The sequence below is a fragment of the Scophthalmus maximus genome, chromosome 4, assembly GCF_022379125.1.
Source record: "Scophthalmus maximus strain ysfricsl-2021 chromosome 4, ASM2237912v1, whole genome shotgun sequence".
NCBI lineage: Eukaryota > Metazoa > Chordata > Actinopteri > Pleuronectiformes > Scophthalmidae > Scophthalmus > Scophthalmus maximus.
In genome coordinates this window covers 4051081-4072477 of record NC_061518.1, presented here as the reverse complement: position 1 = coordinate 4072477, position 21397 = coordinate 4051081, and the positions used below count along the sequence as shown (strand labels likewise).

The window sequence follows — 21397 nt, the reverse complement described above, 5'->3', positions numbered from 1 at the left end:
AAACCCACCACCAAGCATATGCAAATGGAGTAGGGGGGTTGGGTGTTTAAAAACAGGCCCCTCTAAAATGTAATACGTTGCATTTTTTATTATTAAAAAACGAAAATCACCAGAAGCCTGCGTCTCACGAGAGCCACAGGTTTGTTTACATGCTGGTTTAATTAGATCCATGAGTCCCTTTCAGAATAAATGTGCGCCATCAATTGATGAGGGGATACAAGCAGAGCAGTTATCGCGACTTTCATTTATTGCAGCTCAGACCACCGTTTGTAACAACGCTGTTTTCTCCGCGGCGCCATGACCGAGAAAACGGACCCGGAGGGGCGACAAACGGGAGTGGTCCGAGCTTCTCACCGGTCGTGAAACGATCTGGCAGTTCAGCGGTGAAACAGAGAGCGAGCGGATCCCTAATGGAGTCTCTCCGTTGCACAGGTAATCATGTTGGTGCACACAGCAACAGCTGCCTCCGGCTGTTGCTGGTTTCCAGAGCGGCTGTACAGCGTGTGAGGAAACGCAAATGTCCGCAAAATACGGAATTTTTCCTCACAGCCGCGCCTTAGTAAAATGTCCGTAAAGTGTGCGAGTGAGCCCGTGTGAGGATACGGTGCATGTCGATGACTGCAAACAAAAAAACCCCTGCTGTCCGCCGCGTAATTGTCGCCTCCTGCTGCTCTTCCCAGATGCCAAAGGAGGGTTGTGCCGGAAATTGTCCCGTTATCGTGACATCGTCCAACGCGTGTGACTGACAGTCTCCTGCTGCGTCTGTCATGTGTGAAAGGGCAAACTCCAGAAAATGTCTGGACAGTGTCATGTGTCATAGGACGTTGGAGCACAAAGCAATAGGACATATGTTTATTACAGGCAGCTCTGATCTTCTGTTTTCTTTTAATTTCCTCCCGAATATTTTTAAACTCACCTGACTACTCTGCAATGATGCGTCGTGTTCACTCTGCAGTATAGTCATTAATTACTTAGACGAGAAGCGAAACCCAGGTTCTGCTAATATCATAGTTGAATATTGTGGCTTAGCACCACATGCTTTCTGAACATGGGGATGACGGAGGGACGAGAGACTGTATTGTTTTTCCCTCTGTCCACGATCCGGCATGGAGTTACTCTATAAGCAGAGTATTGACGACTTTAAAATTGAAAAAAATGAAATTGGGCTGCAGCACTGTTCAAGTTTCTGGACTGATAGTCCTGTCATCCTTCCCCTACTTTATCTTTCTTTTCTCCGCTTCAGTGGGCCTCTTTGTAATGGCCTTTTTTTCATTATTGCTAAAAAGCAACGAGAAGCTTACTAATGAATTGATATGCATTCCCAACTGTGCTTTGCTTATTCAGCAGCTGCACTTCCAGTAACACGTCGCAAGCGCAACAATGGGCGGGCTCACCAAAGTGGAAAAAAAAAGGAAAGGAAAAACATTTGCACATTAATATTTGACGACCGCGACGTTTGCTGCTGTACAGCAGGCTGATTGAAAAAAATGAAATGATGGGAGCCGTGGCTTCGCCGGTCATCAGATGGCCAGAAAACAGAGGCGGGGAAATTACCTTTTGGCCCAGAACTCAAAAGCCGAACTGAGCCCCTTCAAACATTGCAGCATCTATTTCAGAGAGAGAAAGAGTAAAAAATTCCAACCTGGAGGTTTCCTTTAATGCTGTCCAGCTCCTTGGATGTCTTGGAGAGCTGGTGCAAGATGCTGCTCCGCTCACTGAAGACTTCCTTCAGCTTCTTTTCCAGCCCATCGTAGCTTTGTCTGTTGAGGTAAAGAGAGGGGGAGATTTCACTATTAAACGTCTGCCACGGGCCGGGGGGGTGAGGGTGGGGGGGTTCCACACTCTTTATTGGCACCCGTGGGAGAGAGAGGTGTTTTAAAACCGGATTAAAGGCGCCATCGTTCAAGCTTACGGGTAGAGCAACAGGGGAGAAAAACTAATATCTACTCAGCACAGATGAAGAAAAGAGAGGGCCGAAAAAAAACTTAAAATTCCTTTCAATCAACCAATTAAGTGAGGGCTCGTCTGGCGGGGGATGGATCTTTTGACCAGAGGTTTGCCCCTGTATTTCCATTTAAATATTAATGAAGTCCAATCCAATTATTAAGGAAAAATTCTGCAGGACAAATTTGTCAAATCCGCCTTTTTTTTCTCTTTGCGAAACCGAAACTCCACAGAGGCCAATATCACTTCAGAGCACGTTTGCACGAACGATAAGAATAATGAATGTTTTCCCTTTTTTTCGTGATAAATGACACAGCGCGATCCCGAACCGAGTGACGTACATGAGAAGTGGAGGTGAGCGGGCGCGAGGGGAAAGAAACCTCAGGAGTTGGACGACCTGACACTTGGACTTTGGCTTCTTCTTCTTTTTAACAACTTGATCTCCTCTTTCTACAGGATAAGAGTTATGGCTTCCAATGTTCCCCTTCTCTGCCTGACTAAAATCTAAAAAATTTGCAAAGAAAAGCCAAATCTATTTTTCATTTTATCTTAACATCCTTGTTTATTGCCTTGAGGGAAGCAACAAGTCCTCAGGGAAAGTGTTTGAAAATCGAGTCTGAAAGATGTTACCCTGCTAATAAAAGAACCTAGAGGCCCTAAATTCCCCCCAAAGCCCGTGAATTTGATTACTTTGATGAGCCCTCGAGTCTTCTAATTGTAATTCTTTATAACAGCGGCCACAAAAGAGCCCATCCACTCTACTAGCCTGCAGATAGTGTGCAGAGGAAACGTAAAAAAAAAAAAGAGAAAAGTTACGTGCCATTATGTAATCTTAATTAAAGGAATGAAATCAGATTATTTAAGGTAGTTTTTACGAGGCGTGTTCATCAGCAGAGAAATTGAGGTCAGTGAGTAAAAAGGGCCCTGCCTCACTCTGTTATCCTCATTTGCCCCAGTTCATTTTGGTCATAGCTTTGTAACTCATCTAATGTTAGAAAAAAAAAAGAAAAACTATAAAAACAACAACACTGATTTAACAGGAAAATTGGATTGAGGGATTGACCAAACAAACACACGGTGGCACAAAGAATAAACCAATTTTACTCAGCTTGAACAAGCTGTAGTCGATAAGATTCAAGATTTAAAGAGTAAGAGTAATGATAGGTACAGTAAGATGGGTTGGTAAAAACCATAGACTATATATAATAATGTGTACAAAATAGCACCAGAAAATAAAGCCAATGCATTAGCGCCTAAACCCTGCATTCTCTGGAATGATCAGCAGAGGGCGACTCCACCGGTTGCAAAAAGAGTTTCTATAGACGTCTATGAGAAAATGACTCTACTTCTCTATTTGATTCATAACGCCAGTAAAGATTTTCTTGAGGAGTTTATAGTCTTTATCGCTAGTTTCAAGTCTTCTCCAATACAAAATGATGTTTATTTCATAAATCATGGTCCGAATTAGAGTACAGTAGACGATAAATCACGGTATGTATTCAAGCGCTGGATAAAGCCTGATTGACAGCTGGTAGCGTCCAGCATGGCTGCAGGTGTAGGTGGACGTGCAGTGGACGATCTCTGAGTCAGACCCACCGCCAGGTGGCGCTGGTTCGCAAAACCAATGGGTGACGTCGCAGTTGGTTGCCACTCTTGGAAAAGACAAAAACATTTTGTATCTGGCCTCTACGATTCATAATTGCATTGGTGTATTGAGAAAAAACTGTAAAAAAATTAAATAAAATACTAACTAAATTATATTGCCACGATCCAGAGAAACCTGTTTACTAAATATTATATTTATATAATACACAAAGCTTTGAAACCGGGGATCAGGATTCAAATCTTGCGTGGCAGAACCAAACGAAAAAATGTTAATCCTGCTTTACAAATTAAATTTGTTGTCAGTGAAGTGTTTTACTTTAATGTTCCGGAAAAAACATTTTAGTTTTGGGAATAATACAGGTAGGATATACTGTACATTATAATTTGGGGAGATGGGGGTGGATGAAGAGTTAACCACAGCGGCACAGCTTGTAAAACTGATTTTTTACTTTTTCAGTTCCTCTACAACCAAAGGTTCCTCTCTGCTGCGTCCTTAATAAGAAACTCCAAATGATAACAAGAGCTTGAAGCAAAGCATATGCGCTTGACATAGCTGAAGAATTCCTTGCTAAATACTTGCTTAGCTCCCCCCTTTCTCACATGCATCTCTTTCTTCATCACAGAGTCTGTCTGACCATTCCTCACTTGCATATAGGTCCAACGGGGAGATAGAAAACTGCAGTGCTCACGGATCGGAGGCGAGCGCTTGATACATTACTCTGGATCCGTGGCTCCGTTTCAGCCCGGGCCGCCGTCCAAAAGTCCCTGCACTCCCCCATGTCACAGATCCCAGCAGCAGATCATACACAATAACACATAAATCACTAATAGAAAAGCAACACCTGGGGAAATAAATAAATAACATGGCACCACTGAATCCCACACATGACTAGCCACCATATGGCATTGGCGGGAAATTTATTGCCGGTTCATGCAAGAGGGAAAGATGAGGTGAGAGATTCCTCCCCGTCTGCCATATTATTCATTACCCAATGGAATAGGCCCTTGGGTGTGTGTGTGAAATGAGTAAGACACATAATTTGAAGCCAACTGACACAGAAACGTGTTCATCTCAGGGTTCTCATACATTCTGGATTTTTTTCCCCCCACCCCTACAATCCCTTACACATTGCTCACAACAACAAACCAATGGTAACAGCTACATGATTGTACCGTGCCCTCCTAAGAGTCCAGTGATATCAGCCTCCTTCTGAACAAAGATCCCCCTTTTTTCCAAGACAGAGAAGTGCGATGCCTGACAAAAATGGCTTATGGTCAGAAATGGCCCCACCAGGCACGTGGCCACAGTGATGGGAGAATGACATCTTTCATTTCAGACATCTGCACTTTAAAACGCAGCCCCGTCCTGTTCTCTATTTTGTTTTATGAAACTCATCAAACTCCCAAGACTGAGGAGGAGGCATCATTTATTGGATCGGATTATGGAGGACAAACATTTCTTTACCCTTGGGGAGTCCGAGCGGCTCTCTTGAGTTATATGAGACTGACCGTGCAGTGTGAAATGGACCTGCTGCTGAGGCTGAAGGAAACGCCAACGCCGCCACACTATACAGCCAACATCCAAGCGATGGCTCAATAAAGGAAGCCAAGGCTGTGGCATCCGGCCTCACAGCGAGAGAGAGCGCTGGTCCGCTTTGTTTTGGCCTGTAAACACTGTCACAGCTTAGGTGCAATCACAAAAAATTAATAATTATATATATATATATGCAGCTTACAACTACTTACATGTGCAAGAGCAAGAGCCTCGATCAAGCTCTTTGACAGAGGGAAACTAAATACAGCAAATTCTGTTTTATGACATCGGTCAGATGATGATGATTCGGTTCTACATCAACAAGCAGAAACTTAAAAGTTTAAATCTTGACCCTGTGTGGGCAAGTTTCCTTTTGTGCCCTAACAATTGTGTCACGGATTCACCACCATTCACCTTGACAATAAGAAACATCTCTCTGGATAAAACCGTACTTGGTGACACAACATGCAACATAACCATAAAAAGCCGGCAGCATTAGTGGGTTGAAGTTCAAGGTGCAGTGGAAGCGAAGACTTAAAATTGCTTGGCTGATAATGGCTTATTTATTCAAGCTGCTTATTAATTACATTTCATTTGTGAAGCTGCCCCCCCAAAACCTTAATTCATGCTGACAACTTTATATTTAGACCATCAGGGTCTACAAGGCAATTCTGCAGGGGTTTTCACAAGGAGTGGGGTCTACTGATCATTTCTGCAAGGGCTTGTGTCCAAAACGCTAAACCACGTCTCATCTCTCTTTAAGGGAAACGTGACGTCCAAAAGTGTCTTGGTTGAAATTAGTATAGAAATTTCTAAATTTAATTTTACAAATATAATCGTTAATTTAGAGTGATGAATGGCATGTCTTTTAGCTTTGAGAGTAGAACAAAAAAATGTTATTGGCAAAACTGAGAGGGATTTTCCTCAAAAACGTATAAGAGATTGAAAATCTAGTGCAGTATTTGCCTTGACATTTTAAGTTTTCCTAACCTGTTCATTTTTTGCAGAGCAGAGAGCAAGCCACAATAAATCGATGGCATCGTGATTTTTTACAGAAAATGCTCAAAGAAAAATTGGTTAGTGTAAGTTTCCAGTATCCACTGGATTCAGACTTTAGAATATTAAGATTAAAAACAATATCATTCTGCACACATCTATCTCAACATGCATGGTCCCTTTTGTACCATTTAAAAAAAACAGTTGTAATTAATTTATCCATCTCTTTTGTGTGGAATCCTTCCTCTGCCTGTTTTTTTCCTTTTGATTGATAGAGATCAAAACAATATGGCTCCACATAAAAGAGATATTAAAAACTATCTATATATACTGACATTTTTGATGTCATCCACCGTCTTCTGCTTGGCAATTAGCAGCAGTATAACAATCAGTGGGAGCTCCGTGTGTTAGCAGGTTGAGTAACCTGATGTCTCCCCCACCCCAGCATGAACTCTCAACGCTATTTTTGGAAAAAATTTGCAGGAGACAGTCGGCAGTTCAGACAAGGACAAATTAAAGGGTTCCCTAGGGCTCAGTGTCTTTGGACCCCCCCCTTCCTCTACCAGACCTGTTATTTGTAATACTCGCCCACAGCCGAATCTAAGCTCTATCAATCAATCTTTCCACTTGTCAACTACATGCATAATGTACTGATCATAATAAATACATAGCCAAGAATCTGTCATTTTTAGCCGAAATAGCCATAAAAGCCGAAGGTCTTGGTCTTGGAGATGAAGAAATACTTCCGACCTGAGTAAAAATGAGATCTCATTCTTCTCTGTCTTCTTTAGCTTTGTGCTTTGAGGATGTATTACTGAAGCGTGTCATCCAAAATGTTTGACGATTTACACCAAATCAAATTGAAATGTCTGTCAGGCTCTTTTTCGCAAAAATATGACTTTGTTCATTCCTTCCTTTAAGCTTACTTTATTTAGTAACAACCACGTCATCTTCCTGTTACTGCTGCGGCTCAGAAAGCTTAGAAAGGTTCTGCAGCAGCAAGTAACAACACTTAAAACTTATATGCTTTCATAACTTATTTAGTCCAAATAATTGAGTTCTGCTCGACAGGGTCAATTCAGGGCAAAACCAAACTCAAACATGAAATTTACACCCACAGTGCCGTTGGGATGCCCTGCAGCCTATTCCTGCCCCACAGTGTTATGTGCTGTCCTCCGTTTCCTGGTTTGACAGTTTATGGATCAGAGTCACCAAATATGGCACATGTAGTGGGGGAAGAAGTTTATCGCTCACCAATTATCACAGTGATCCTACAGAGACAGACTCTCGTCCTTCACCACCGCCGCCAAAGAGGTTATGTATTCACCGCCGTCTGCTTGTTTGTTTCTGTTTGTCAGCAGGATTATGAAAAGAAAAAAACAACTGCGGAGCAGATTTACACAAAACTTGGTGGGCAGATGGGACAAGAAGGAATACATTGAACTGTGGCACAGATTTGACAATAGGGGTGGATCTAGGAAAAGCAATCACTTTTAACTCTGCAAGATGGGGCGTTTTCTTTTTGACATTTTCACCGATTTCCCAGGGAATAGTGCATGGATATTGATAAGGAAAAAAGTATATTTAGGGGACTGATACCTGTGAGTACTCGCAATAAAGTGAGGGTCCAAATAACAATCTGTAATAGTTTTAATAAGGGGTATTGCCCGAGCCCCGACAGTGAATTAATGAGTTCCTGGAGCAGGATCCGCCATTCAACATCTGCAACAGAAGTCAGTCATGTTTGTTTGCCAACTGTTGTATAAACATTGGCGACAATGCTGGAATATTAGTTGCATGCGTGATAGGACACTGAATCGTCTTTAATTGTTCAGTGGGGGGGGGAGTGATGAAACAGCCGGTGATGAGGAAGCCAATTTTGTTTCGTCAGTTAAGGTCAAACTAATGTCAAACGGACCTTGAACGCAACTGAACTTTGAGGAAATCTCTGGAACCTACACTGTGTTTGTTCACTTAAGAAAAAAATACTGATATATCATCACGTTTTAAATGTATTACATTTTGTAGCAGTAGAAACATTTATGTTGAACCTATGGCTCTTTTGTTTCAGTTGTGATGTGTTGTGTAGGCAAATATTAGTGATTATTCTTTTTTTATCTTGTATTTTAGTCTTCTCAGTGAAGCGTACATCAAAGATATGATTTACTTTATTGAAGTGTCCACAAGTGTTTTTCTAAGAAAATTTCACATTTATGGACATGAGCATTAAATCTTTTTTCCCCCTTTACTAGTGTTACTGACTCCATTCTTTGCAATTAGTATGTACTTTATGTAATGCTATGTTTCTGCCATGGATAATCACACTATGCCCTCCTGGGCATTACTGCAGTACTGTAACCCGTACACATAATTTCAGCAAAATACATGATGTTTTTACATTTTGGTTCACTGAACAAAAGATTCTATGACATGTAGTTAAAAAGAAGAATTGTATATAACTTGATAAAGCTGAGCAGAAAAAAAGTAATAAGCGAGTTCAATAAAATTTGAATTTGTTACAATAAAATGCCAATCTGATCATATCACTCAAAATACTGCTTGAAAACATGAACCATCCGACAATGAGAGTCGGTGCGCACCAGTATAATCAATTAGACAGATGAAATTAAAGTAGACCGAACCAATTTTACACATGAGCAATAAATGCATATATTCAGCATCTTTCACTCTTTCTTGAATTGTAAGAAATTGAGAGCGTTTACGGAATAAATGAATTAAGAGTCTTGTTCTGTGTGTAGAGAAAGTTGACCTCTGGTTAATCGCGTCTCAACAATCCACCAGATACATAATACATATAAACTGACTTGTTTTCATTATTCTTTTTTAACGGTTGATATACAGTGGTGGAGACTTGTGATAAGAAGGTGATATGAGGTGCCTCCATTTTCTCCTCCTTGAAAAGTGAGTCCTTTCTCATTTGTTTTCCACTTAAGTTGCCTAATTTTACACCAAGGGAGGTTTAAGGCATTGAAATAGAAATACTTTGCATATTAAATGAATAATTCAGTGGTTACTTGCAGGCATTTTCATGCATAAGTAGATGCCAATTGCTTTCCCTCGACATTTAATACTCTATCATTCCCTACATGTGCTCGGAAACAATACTGTTTCTAGACAGATAGGTACGTCGCACTGTCGCGAAATGCAAATGTCAAAACAAGTCGCAAATGAGACACGACACTCAACAGAAATGTGAAACTTTAACTAGCAAAAGCAGCTTAGGTCATTAAAAGATACCTGAAAAAAGAAAAACTGTTGATACGATGCTCATTCTTAATTGGAAAACCGCAGATTTCATTTCAGTTTGACTTACACGAATGATGAAATCGCTCTCCTGCTCAGTTTTACCTGCAGTCGTACGTAAAGAGAAAAGTAAGACCTCAGTGTATTTCTCCATTTTCTGCTTGGGTTGAGCTCATCAGACAATACACACTCTCTCCGACATGTACAATCCAAATTATTTGCACAGTGACATGAAGCGCACGCAGTCAAGCCACGAGTGTGTCTGGCAAAGCCTGTGTTTGAATTCTACTTTACCGGGTCAATGCCAGACACCCTCCCTCCCTCCCAATTTTTTCTTTTTCTGTCTGATTACATATTCACAATGCGTTTGTTTATCATACACCCCACATTCTTGTCTTATTATACATCAACAATGTCAAACAGGAGAGGGCTGCATAATGGTATAATCCCAGCGATGCTAATGTTCAGTTCCCGTGTCTTTCTTTTGCCCGATGTTCATGTGACTCATTCCAGTCCTCCGATGGCAAAATCTCTCATCTTGTGACCTATTTCGCACAAATGATGGTTTTAAAAGAAGAATCCCGGGTTCTTCCGACGGTTGCCTGCTTGAATTAAATCCTCGGATTTTGATTGTATCTAATGCAATTATACCCATCTTTGCTTTTTCAAAGCTGCGCAACACTGTGTTTCCAGCATCAGTCCTAGTTGTGCTCTAATTAAAAGGGACTGAGCGTGGACTCCTTTTTTGGGGGGTTTATTCTGAAAGGCGTATCCTGCCTGACATCGATGCTTCCTGCCACTGCGAAAGATAAAGCGCATCCTTTCGCGTGGGAGAGTCTCACCTTTTCCCTTCAGAGAAATGTTATTACAGCATCTAATCCAGCTTTGTCTCAAAAGAGTGGTTGGGGAACGCCACAAGAAACAAGTCGTTTCACACCAGGGGGCCACATCCTCGCCACATTAACACTCCAACGTCAATATGGGATTTTCCAGTCTTAATCCGTCAGAGCAACAGTGTGGGCAACAGCTTAGTGTGACACAAGTGCCCAACATGAGAAACTGTCAAAGTTAGCACAAAGATTGGCCCATGTATTATCCAGTCATGGAGCACTGTATGTTAAACTCAAGAGTCTTAACATGTGCTGCCTTCAAAGTGGGGTAAGAAATGGCCCCAGAGGCTCGTTTTTTAGTGGATGGTAAGTCCATATATTGTCATTTTCTTTTTCGTTGTCATTCTACTGTATAATATGTCTGAGGAAAATGTAGATATTCCCTACGGCCTCATCTTTTCCCTTTGTCATTTCCTGAATAACGTTTCCCCACCTGTTAGCTTGCCAAATTGTTAGCCTGTGTGGCAGGGGTGTTCTCAGGACTTATCCACTGGATCGCCAAGCGTACCGCATACACAACTTCCCATGTCCTAACCATGAGCACACGCGCTCCATGAAGGCAGCTTGGATGCCTTTTGTTTGTTCAGTCGCACATTCACAGAGTGTCAGCTGAATGTTGGATGCAGATGGGAAAAGCACCATATTATGGAGATTCCGTTTACAGTGTACAAGACGTGCATTGCAGTGGTAAGACAGAGTAATACAGGGATACAACAAGAAGAACAGTGTTTAAAAAAACACACATCTTAAACTCAAAACCTTCAGTTGGTGTTAAATATGGATTTGCAGGGTTTCCCCCACAGAAATCGGTTAGCGCAGGTGGGAAGAGCTTAATGGAGGATGTCAGCCATTGGGATGACACTAAGCACCACTCCCTCAAATACATCCGTGTGTTTACACCTGATGCAGAGTGACAGATCAGCTGGAGAAAACATGAACTTTAAACAACCTTACATATGATGCATGCTGCATTGGGTAAATCGTGTGTCCAGCAGGCATTTATGAAACTAAGTTTTGCATTGCAGGGGTGAGTGTTACCTCACAAAGCCCCAACAGACTGTAAAGGATTTGAGCGGTTTCCTCTTTGCCCAGCTCATTTTGTTAACTATATTGATATTAGATGGAAGATTCACAGTTGCGTCATATATCAAATATGATGAACGTGTGATTTGTGCATCTTTCTTTGTTTGCCTTCAAGCTTAAAACTATAAAAGCGTAATTATTATTAAATTAATTGCGCAGGCTATAAAATATTAGAAATATAATACACATTTTCCATCACAATTTCCAAAATCCTGAAGTTGCATCTGGAGAGCTCCAATTTCTATATTAAGTTTATCCTCACAACCGAGAAAATATGAGTTGCTAGTTAATTTTCTGTAAATCAAATAATCAATTAAGGGACTTATTGTGCCAACTCCATCACTTATTTCTCCTGATGTTAACAAAGATAGTCTTGATTCCAGCTGATGCTGTTCAACTCCTGTGTAATACTCAAGACCCTTATTTGTATTGCAGTGCAGTACATAACAGTACAAATCTTTGAAGTGGCTTTGCTTTTATCCTTCACAACGCATATAAATCTAGAAAATGTAATACTGAAAAATGGCACTTATTCACCAGCTGTGTTGCCCCGTGTCTTGTTTCCTTTCATCTGATCGTTGGCTAAGAATTTGGGAACTGGCAACAAGCAGACAGATGCATTTGATTCACATCAAGGGCAATCAGTGAGGCCTCTTCGCCCGACTTCCAAACGTCACTCAGGGAGAACACAAGAGGATGTATTAACTTCAGGGGGGGCTGGGGTGGAGAATTTGGAATTGGAAGACGGATGTGAGTTGATTACTGGTTAACTACCCTGCTGGTGCACCAATCCCATCTGGATGAGAAACCCACTGGCGGCTGTATCATCAATTTGGAGTAGGCAAGACTATCTGAATCTATTGTTTCGTTCCAGGCAAGCTGACAGTTCCTGGGCGCCCGTCTTTGGCTGAACCTCGGAGTTGGCTTTCTGGCTCTTACTCCTTCAGCGATTTGCCACCTCACCGACTCTTTAATAAAATCTCCCATCGAGCTTTTCATCACATTTACTACTGTTCTGTTGGTATAGTGTATCCCCTGCGCCCGCCACACTGCTCCGGTTCTCGCGCAAACCGGCAGTCAGGACTGTTCAAAGAGATCAAATGCTAAGACCAAGTCAAACATGCGAGCAGAGGTAAATCTTGTTGTCACCATGGCTAACTTAATGCAGATAGCTGAAAACAATAAGATGACCAACGAGGACATTTTGATCAATTCACATGTAACCCTTTTCGACAACAGTGAACAGTGCTAGTGCTAGTGCTGGTTCGGAGATGGTACAACCTGCGCAACCTTCAAGAACCAGTTTGCATTTACATAGAGTAGACTCACATAGAGCCACATCATTACTGTACATCACTGTATAAGTCTCGGATTTTTCTCTCTGGCAACGACTTCAAGCACAACATCAACAATGGCGAACTACAGCATCTTTTTTGAAGTGTTGCTCCGGGCTTTGCTCCTCCGCGAACCACTGCGGCTATGCTTTCATCAACAGTCACAACATAGTTTTTGTTGGTCTTGTTGGTCACAATAATCCCGCCCCCAGCCCCTGACGCAAGCGATTCTTTACTTCTTCTACACCGGCAAAGACTTGGTGCCACTCTGGAAACCAGTTTTCGAAACACAAAGAACTGGTTCCAGATTAGGCGCCGGTTCCAAATCAGCCCTTGAACTGCCCTGGTGGAAAAGAGAAAGGGTAATACTGAAACTAAATGTCAGAGGGATCTACTGCAAAAACATCTACTTAAAAAAAAAAACGTTTGCCGAGTAGGATCACAGAGAAGTCTGCAAGGTCGTCAAAAAGCCATTTGAAAAAGTCTATGTATTAAACAGCACGTTGTGGTTAAATCATGTGTTGGATAAATAGTTCAGATGGAGGAGAATGAAAAAGTCCATAGATGTTCTCTATGTTGAGACGTAATAACTTCATATCTGCCCCAAAAAGCCTTCCTATTACTGCACTTTGCGCGTTTCCATTCCCCCTCTCTTACAAATCTTATTAAATGTGCAGTTTATAAGCTCAGGAAAGCACCACTGTCTCTGGTGGATATTTGTTTCAGTGTTTTGTCTCTGATGTTGTTGCTGGTTTTCCACAAATCGTCCTCAGGCAAAGAACCAGCCCACACACGGGCTGCAGGACTGATTTTCAACACACTTACAAGCTACAAGCAGCATTTTGTCTGACCTCAAGTGCAGAGCTGACATTGCTCCGGCAGGTAATTGAGTTTTTGGAGTTTACATGCGCGACACAGACAACGTTCATTTATTGATTTCTTATAATCCTAGAAATATTTCGAAAAAACAACAAAACTGTATTTTATTGATTAAGTTTCACCTCATACTACCAAAGTCAGTGAGGCACAGATGAACAGAAAGTGTATGGGACACCTCCAATTTAAGATAAAACTATATACAGAAATTAGAGGTAAGCAGTTTATCATATTAGATTTTGAAAATGTGCACAGATTACCATTTGCATTCCAATGTATTTGTCATATTAGTGCCTCGAGATATTGTGCAAGGGATGTGTAATGAACTAATTAAGGCAAGATGATAACTACAACTGCCGCAGGATGCGTTCACTAACCACGGTACAAAATATTGACATAGATTGGGAGAACTGATATCCGCCTTTTGGGAAAAATTGGGAGTCACCAAAAACAGCTTTACCATTGATCACCACAACAAGATTGAGACTGAGAAACAGCTTCTAGCAAATGGTATTTCCATCGGGACAAATTATAATTTAAAGAAAGTATAACAAGACTTTAATGGCTCCTGAGCTGAACCAAGCTCTTCTATGAAATAATTGTGCTATAAGATGCAGTTTGTCACATTGTCACATTTCCAGTGATGGCAAGGATGATGACAGGGTTTTCTGAATATTTGAAGTGAAGCTTTAATTTTCCGCCGTGTTGTTGCAAATGAGGGAACACTTTGTTTCATCCATGCATTTATTTCGCCACTGCAGTCAGACGCGGCTTTCACCAGCAGAACACTCATGTCCTCGAGGACTGAAGCGATGGCGGTGAGTACAGTACAGTGTTATTCTAACCTGTTGATAAGAAGTAATACAATAAAGTGGCTTTTGTTGTTAAAGCAACACTGTGGTTGTTGTTTTCTTTAACCTTAAAATAACAGCCTCAGAATCCTTTTGATGGTACACAAACTTTGAAAATTGCATGTCTGTCATTGGTGCAGCGCCGCCAGTACACCTGTAACTGCTTTATGGCATACGTCACATGCCAAACACCATAAACTGGAGCTAGCAGCTAACTAGTGGAGACGAATTACTGCGCTGGAGCGGCGGTTGCCCGCCCGCCCCCCCCCGAAACAGACTCTGATTGAAGTCAGCAGCCAGAAACGGCATGCGAACGTCAGCCAACCTCTGGTAAATTAGTGCAAATACAACAATCTCAGCTGGGCTTTTGCCTTATAACATTCACCACGCTTCGCTCTTCAGAGACACGCCACGCCCGCTCACACTGCTCCTTTCAATACTTCTCAGTTCTCTAAAAAGCACACCTTTAAACTATGTCTTCCTATCCGTGTAAAATCCTGTAACATTGCTCTACCTTGTCAGTCAAAAATGGTTCTTTGGCTTTTGAGGTTGCCGGTTTTATTTTCCATCAGCTTGTCAACAAGTGCACATGTGTACCACTGGGAAAAGAAACTTACGACAGTGAATTACACCTGGCACCTGAAGGGAGACCTCGAGTGTAGCCGAGAGCAATTCTCACATTGTGTTGCTTCAAGCATTAGCGAAGATGATCATAAGAAGAGTCGTTTCTACGTTCACAACAAAGGCTGTAGTTCCTTTAAATGTGCGTCACTTCTACTTTACTGCCTGCAGTGATTAAACACACATGGCCTCGCTCTTCGGCAGTTTTAAAGGGCGCATACGCAAAACAACGTCTGATTAAAGTGCCGACGGGGTCCTGTCCGATGAGTGAGATGACAAATGGCGGCGTGCGGATTGGAGCCGTTCGGGTCAGAGGGACAACCTTGGATTAAGCGTGCAAACAGCCGCACATCCCCTCCACCTTCAACATATGCAAATCTCCATGGGACGACACCCATCATTCATACACAAATTACTGTGATGCAAACAGGCCAATGTAACCGAATCTCCCTTTTATCATAACCATGTTCGGCGGAAAATCCATCAAAAGTGACAAACTGACAGAGGAAAATCATACATTGAACGTGTTGATGTATCGCATGGAAAAGGATAAGATGCTCGAGCTAATCTGCATGGATTTTATATCATAATTACGCCGTATTAGCATATTAAGTATAAATTTGAAGTCTAATCTGCAGGGGCCATTAACATAGCTTTTCATGAACTACGCTACAATATGCATCGACAAAAAGGGAAATGATCTATCATGTCTACAAATGCCGCCAATCTTCCACGGTTAATGGAGGTCTTCACCCTCAGTTGATAAGAATGAATGTGGGCATCTGCAGCCTTGAAGGAAAAAAACACTGAAATTCCGATGCTATTCCAGCCGTACTCAGATAATTATCCAGTTACTATATCTGATACCTTCCTTCATACGGCAGACTCGTCATTGTCTTGTCTAATAGCTACTTTCACAGAGAGTTGGGTGCTAATTGCCGAGCACTGGAACAGGGCTATTTACAGTTACACGAGCGCAGGAGAGAATAAGGCTTTTCTAAATCGATGATTTTACGAGCGGAGAGAGCAGAATTCTAAAGAACACATCACCACATGGCTGGTCATCGTCTAACAGGCTGCTTTTAAACAAAATCGTTTGAGGACAAGCTTTAAACGGCCTATCGTTGAGCTACTCATTTTTGATATGACACCCGACGAAATGTAGACAATTAAACGGACCCAAATTGTCTCACAAAATAAATACAGGCGCTGTGGGTCATACTAAAAACAAATTCAGAGCGATATACAATCCAGTGTTAAGGGTTGTGTTTGTGTGAATCTCTGAAGTTCTTCTCTCCATACTTTAGGTTTGGAATTTCTTAATTCTCCCTGGAGAAATTTGGCCTAATGAAATACGGCTGAAGGCCACCGGTGTGTCTCATTCAGAAACAGTAATGAATTATACTTTGAATAAACAATGATCTGTTTTCAGGCCGACGGTTTCGTCAGCACAAGTTTTTTTCGACGACCTTTTTATCGGAATAGCTGCTAACCCAGTTATTGTGCTACTCCAGTGAAACCGTCAATCAAGCCGTGAGTTGCTATGGTCCCTGGTACCTGCCCTCTCGAAGCATCGCCGTCTGTATACATGCCTAATGTGCTGGATTCGTTTTCAGATTGACATGGTGTCAAAAGCGCATTTCTGCATTGAGAACGAGTCAATCTCTTTGTGATGTACTCTGCCGGCCTCTTGAGTAAAGCTGCAGTGGACGTTTTCTCAAATGGCTTGTCTAAAGAATGAAATGCAACTTGATTATTTTCCGTGGGGAAGCCACTTTGCCCCAAGGCGTGGGCCAGTTTGAACTGGGCACATCATGTCAATTCTGAAATCTCCTGAAATAGCTCTATTTGTCCATGAAAATTAATCGCATAAAAATAGTCATATCTTGCAGCTAAACAATGATTAAAATGCAATTCTGGAGTCCATCTCCATAACGGTGAGGTAAGACATCATGTGCTGTTTTTTAATTGGGCATGAAACAGGATTAAACAGATTTATTTCTAAATGGAAAGATTATGGTCATGCTAATTTACAGGATTAGATTTAACAGTATAGACCAACACATTATATATTATTACATGAGGTGTTGACAGACATTAAAGTCCATGTTTACTTCCCGCCTTCAGAATTTTAATTCAGTATGTTTAAGCCGTCAATTGTACTTTTGTTCTTTAACGTAAAAGGTATCATGTGTTTTACGAATGTAAATGCACCGTTTGTAGCATCGATGGATACTTCCTCATACAAAATGGGCAGAACTGATCCATTCAATTTGCAAATTTAAATATTCTAAGTATTAGAAAATGTCATCGTTTACACCCGTGTTTGCTTTCGTTTTTCTTTTTTCCGGCCCTTTACGGCTCATTGGCACAATACTGCCACCAACTGTCAGTCAGTGAAACAGTGTGAAACTGGCAGCAGGTACAGTATGCGTATGGCGTTGCCAGCACACAAACAAAACATGAAACCACTCATCAAAACATTGTGCCACAATGTTACTCATAGACCAAATCTCCATAGTGTCCTTTAAGTAAAAGAACATCTTATTGAAGAATCATTATAGTGTTAGCAGTATTTCATCGCAGAAGCTGTTGCTACGTCAAACTACTTCCGATGTACCCTGTCATATGATTTGCTTGAAAAAATTTTAACTTCAAAACTCGATAACGGTGTTAAATACCAGAAGAAAAAAAGTTGGTAAAAAAGTACATCATAACCTTTTCTAAAGTAGTGATGTTAAAGTTTCACGTAAAGCAGCAAATAATGGAGAACTATGCAAAAACTCTACTTAAATGCACAGGACTCTATAGTAATCGCTTCACCTAGCATTGAACCTTCTGAAAGAAATTGAATAAATACACATCACAGGTTGTTGTTTTGGCTCTTACAGTGGGAAGATGTGTTTTTTAACAATCAATTTAAGCTTTTAAAAATTGTCCCCCATGTCAACAGCTCCACGGTGACTTCGAGGCACAGCTACTTCGATGACAAAAAAAGATTACGAGTTAATAACTATGATGGATATTGCACTTGGCAGTGTTTTCGCAGGAGGAAGGGCAGAGGTCACACTAAGTGTTGAGAGGTCCGCACTTGCCTGCCCAGAGTATCGTTGCCCACAGTGCTGGCCATGTACAGTAATAACCTCTTGAAATCTAATCCTGTCTGGGACCTTTAGCTGCATGTCACGCCCTCTTTTTGTCTCTCTTCACCGTGAACTGCATAATAGAGCAGGAATGCCATAAAAATGGTCTTTTTAAAATGGCACTTACCCAGAAAAGCTGGAGGGGTCTGAGAACATGAATCTTCCACAATGAGATATATATATATAAATATATATATATATATATGTTCTTCCTTTTTTCTACAAGTCTACTTCCTGATGAGTGCTGCACCATTTGCAGGTATTAAATAAAATTAAACATTAATTCTTTATAACGTCAAATAGGGCAATATAAGAACACCTTCTTTCTTTTCCTATGCAAAGACGTAGATGGGTGAAATCGGTGTATGTTTGGGTTTGTTCTCTCCTAATATTTGTCCCTGCACACGCTGGATAAAAAAAATAGGAAACCAAGTGTCCTTTCAAGTTAAGGACAAGATGAAAACACCCCAGTGCCCTTTAAAGCATCACTACTTAAAAGTATGAGCTGTTGAAGGAAGGTGCACCGAGTTTTCCCTCTGCGTAGTGGCACTACTCAAAGGCTCATCAGATCTTTTCTACCTTGCAGCTGTTGACTGGTAATATCAATGTTGGTATTGTCTCTTTAGAAATCGTGTCACTGTTCAATCAGGAATTGGATGCAGGAGGTCTAACCTGTTGATATGGAACTATTTTTCTGGGATTAAAATGATGATTGACATCCGTTGTAGTAACATGGGTCCACAGCCAAGCAAAACAATATAACTTTAATCTAAAATATAGATTTCACTTAAAATCTAAATGTGTACTGGAGGTTGTTGGTCGGTGCCTTTCAAAAACAACTCAAACTAGCATGACACTCAGTTAGGGCTGCAACTATTGATTATTTTCATAATTGATTAATTGATTAGTTGTTTGGTTCATAAAATGCTGAAAAATGTCGATTGTGTTTCCAAAACCACCAAGACGATGTTTTATTTTGTCCCCACACCAAAGATAGCCAGTTTACTGTCACAGAGTAGCAAAGACACCGGGAAATATTCATATCTAAGAAGCTGAAATCGGAGAATATTGACTTTTCCTCCCCATGAAAACCACTTGAACCGATTAATCGGTTATCAAAAAAGGTGGCGATTAATTAAGTAGTCGATTGGGTCATTAAACCTAGTTAAAGACAAGTAAAAATAAAAAAACAATAAAAAAAACTAGCAAATATCTTACAAATCACTTGGGAAAATAATTCTTTCAAATGTTTTTCTTCACCTGTAACAACAGACTCAAGACCAAATTTGAACACGTAGCCTGTTCCACCACGTTCTGTCCCTGACTTGTTCAAAGCTTCTCCACCCGGTTCAATGACATTAATTAAATGAGCACAGGCCGGCAGTTGTGAAGCCGTTGCACTTGGACTGTTCACAGGAAAGAATGAGAGGCAATGAGAGGTGGTGATATTAAAAGCAGAAAAGGTCACGAAGCGTCAAAGGAACGGCATGAATGTGTCATGAATAGGTTCACAGGACTTGTTTTCATAGCTAATCAAAAGAGATTATTTTCTTTCCCCAATAGAAACAATGTAACCAGAGGACATTCATCATTCTGTCGTAGGCAGTGCGGAGGTATATTACATGCGGATGTGATGAAGGGTGACGTAAGGCTTCCACATGCAGAAGCTAAGTGAGTACATTAATTTATGATGTCTACTCGATTCCGCATTCACTGATGGTAATTTGGCCACCGCATTTGAATTTTTCTTCCGCATGATGAATGATCATCCTTGATCCTCGGGGTTCCACAGGAAGCAGACACTGAAAGGACCAGTTGACTTTGACCATTTAAAAACCAAGTCACACTGGAATGTGTCATTATGAGAGATTTCTTTCAAACTCTCGAAAAAAAACAAACATTTTCAATTCAATGCATCACAACAAGTCTTAACTTTACTTTCCCCCCCCCAACCTTGAAGGTTGTCAACCGCTGTCATTAGTAAAGTCCAACCATAAACACATGCAGTGAACGTGTCAACCCCTTCATGGGATATTGCCGTGCAGATAGTTGTACGTCGGCAGTTTTACTTGGGTTTTCGAACTTTGAGCCATAACCTCACTTTAAACCAACATCTTAGTAGCATGTTAAACTTCACGTGCAAGACGTGACACTCGGAATATCGAGCGCGCATGCCGGCGGCAACGCTGTGAATCTGTGACAATGGACTTTTATCACCATGGAATTGATTTAAACTGTCATCTTACTTTGGAGACCCGTCCAACGTGGCTCTACAGTGAACAGTAATAAATGTGACTTATGTTTGATGAGCCTCATTTTTCCTCCCAAATTGGACAAATGGAGGAAGAAGTGCATGCGAGGCAAGAGAGACAATTTCATCACAGACAAGTCTTTAATGATGTCTCATCTGCATTTTTTCAATTTGAGCGGGGCCAGAAATAGATCGCTGGCCGGGCTTTATTGAAGTGAGTCACGGCAGTGAGACGATCACTCCTCTTAGGTTTTACGTGTCTGTTTTAGCAATGCCTCATTTATATGTGTAACAGAACCCATAGTTGTAATTAAATGATAATTATCTGTTGAACACAACACAATAAGCGTATTCCTGAGTGGATTTGCTCATTTATTTTTAGTTTGGTCCATTTGTGAAAACAGGGTAAGTTGCTTATTTTGGTTTGGTTTTATTTGCATGGCTGTGGAGGTGAGTACGCTGGCTGAATAAAAATAATTACAACATTAAATGACTGAAAACAAATGAAATCCGACTAACGATTATTACGAAACAAGTAATCATTTAAGCTGATACTCAAAAAGTGATGGCTAAAAAAATCCAAATATTTGCTCATAAATATAACATTTCTTCAGTTTCCTCTGAATAGTGAATTTAAGAATACAATGCGTATCAAACAGTATACATGTACATTGTATAAACTGCTTCACATTTCTCCTCCTTATGTAGAAGAATGTAACTAAAACCGAACAGTCGTAATATCTTCAAAAGTCCCATTGTGATCATTAAAATATAAAACTAAAATTTCAAGGACTCTGCTTGTTGCTGGCGAGCGACCCCTTCTGCTGCGGCTGCTGCTGCATCCTATTTGCATAATACATGCGTGTTATTTGAATATGTCATGTGCAATCTTGGGCACCACGAGCAGAGATATGGTTATTCTCCCCAAGGAGCCGCCTGCCCTGCTAAAAGCCGGGGCCGGGGCTGGGCCCCTCCACTTCAGATATTGGCGGACCCAGTGACAAC

At 41.1% G+C, this 21397-nt stretch overlaps 1 protein-coding gene across 2 annotated transcripts in view; it reads right to left on the bottom strand.

Moving 5' to 3' along the window:
* Positions 1-21397, bottom strand: part of luzp2 (leucine zipper protein 2) — a 172954-nt gene that overhangs the window by 68830 nt on the left and 82727 nt on the right. For both annotated transcript variants that reach the window (XM_047331699.1, XM_035629100.2), the window contains one exon: positions 1643-1760. In XM_047331699.1, the coding sequence (XP_047187655.1) occupies positions 1643-1760 (118 nt within the window). The remainder of the gene's footprint in view (positions 1-1642; positions 1761-21397) is intronic.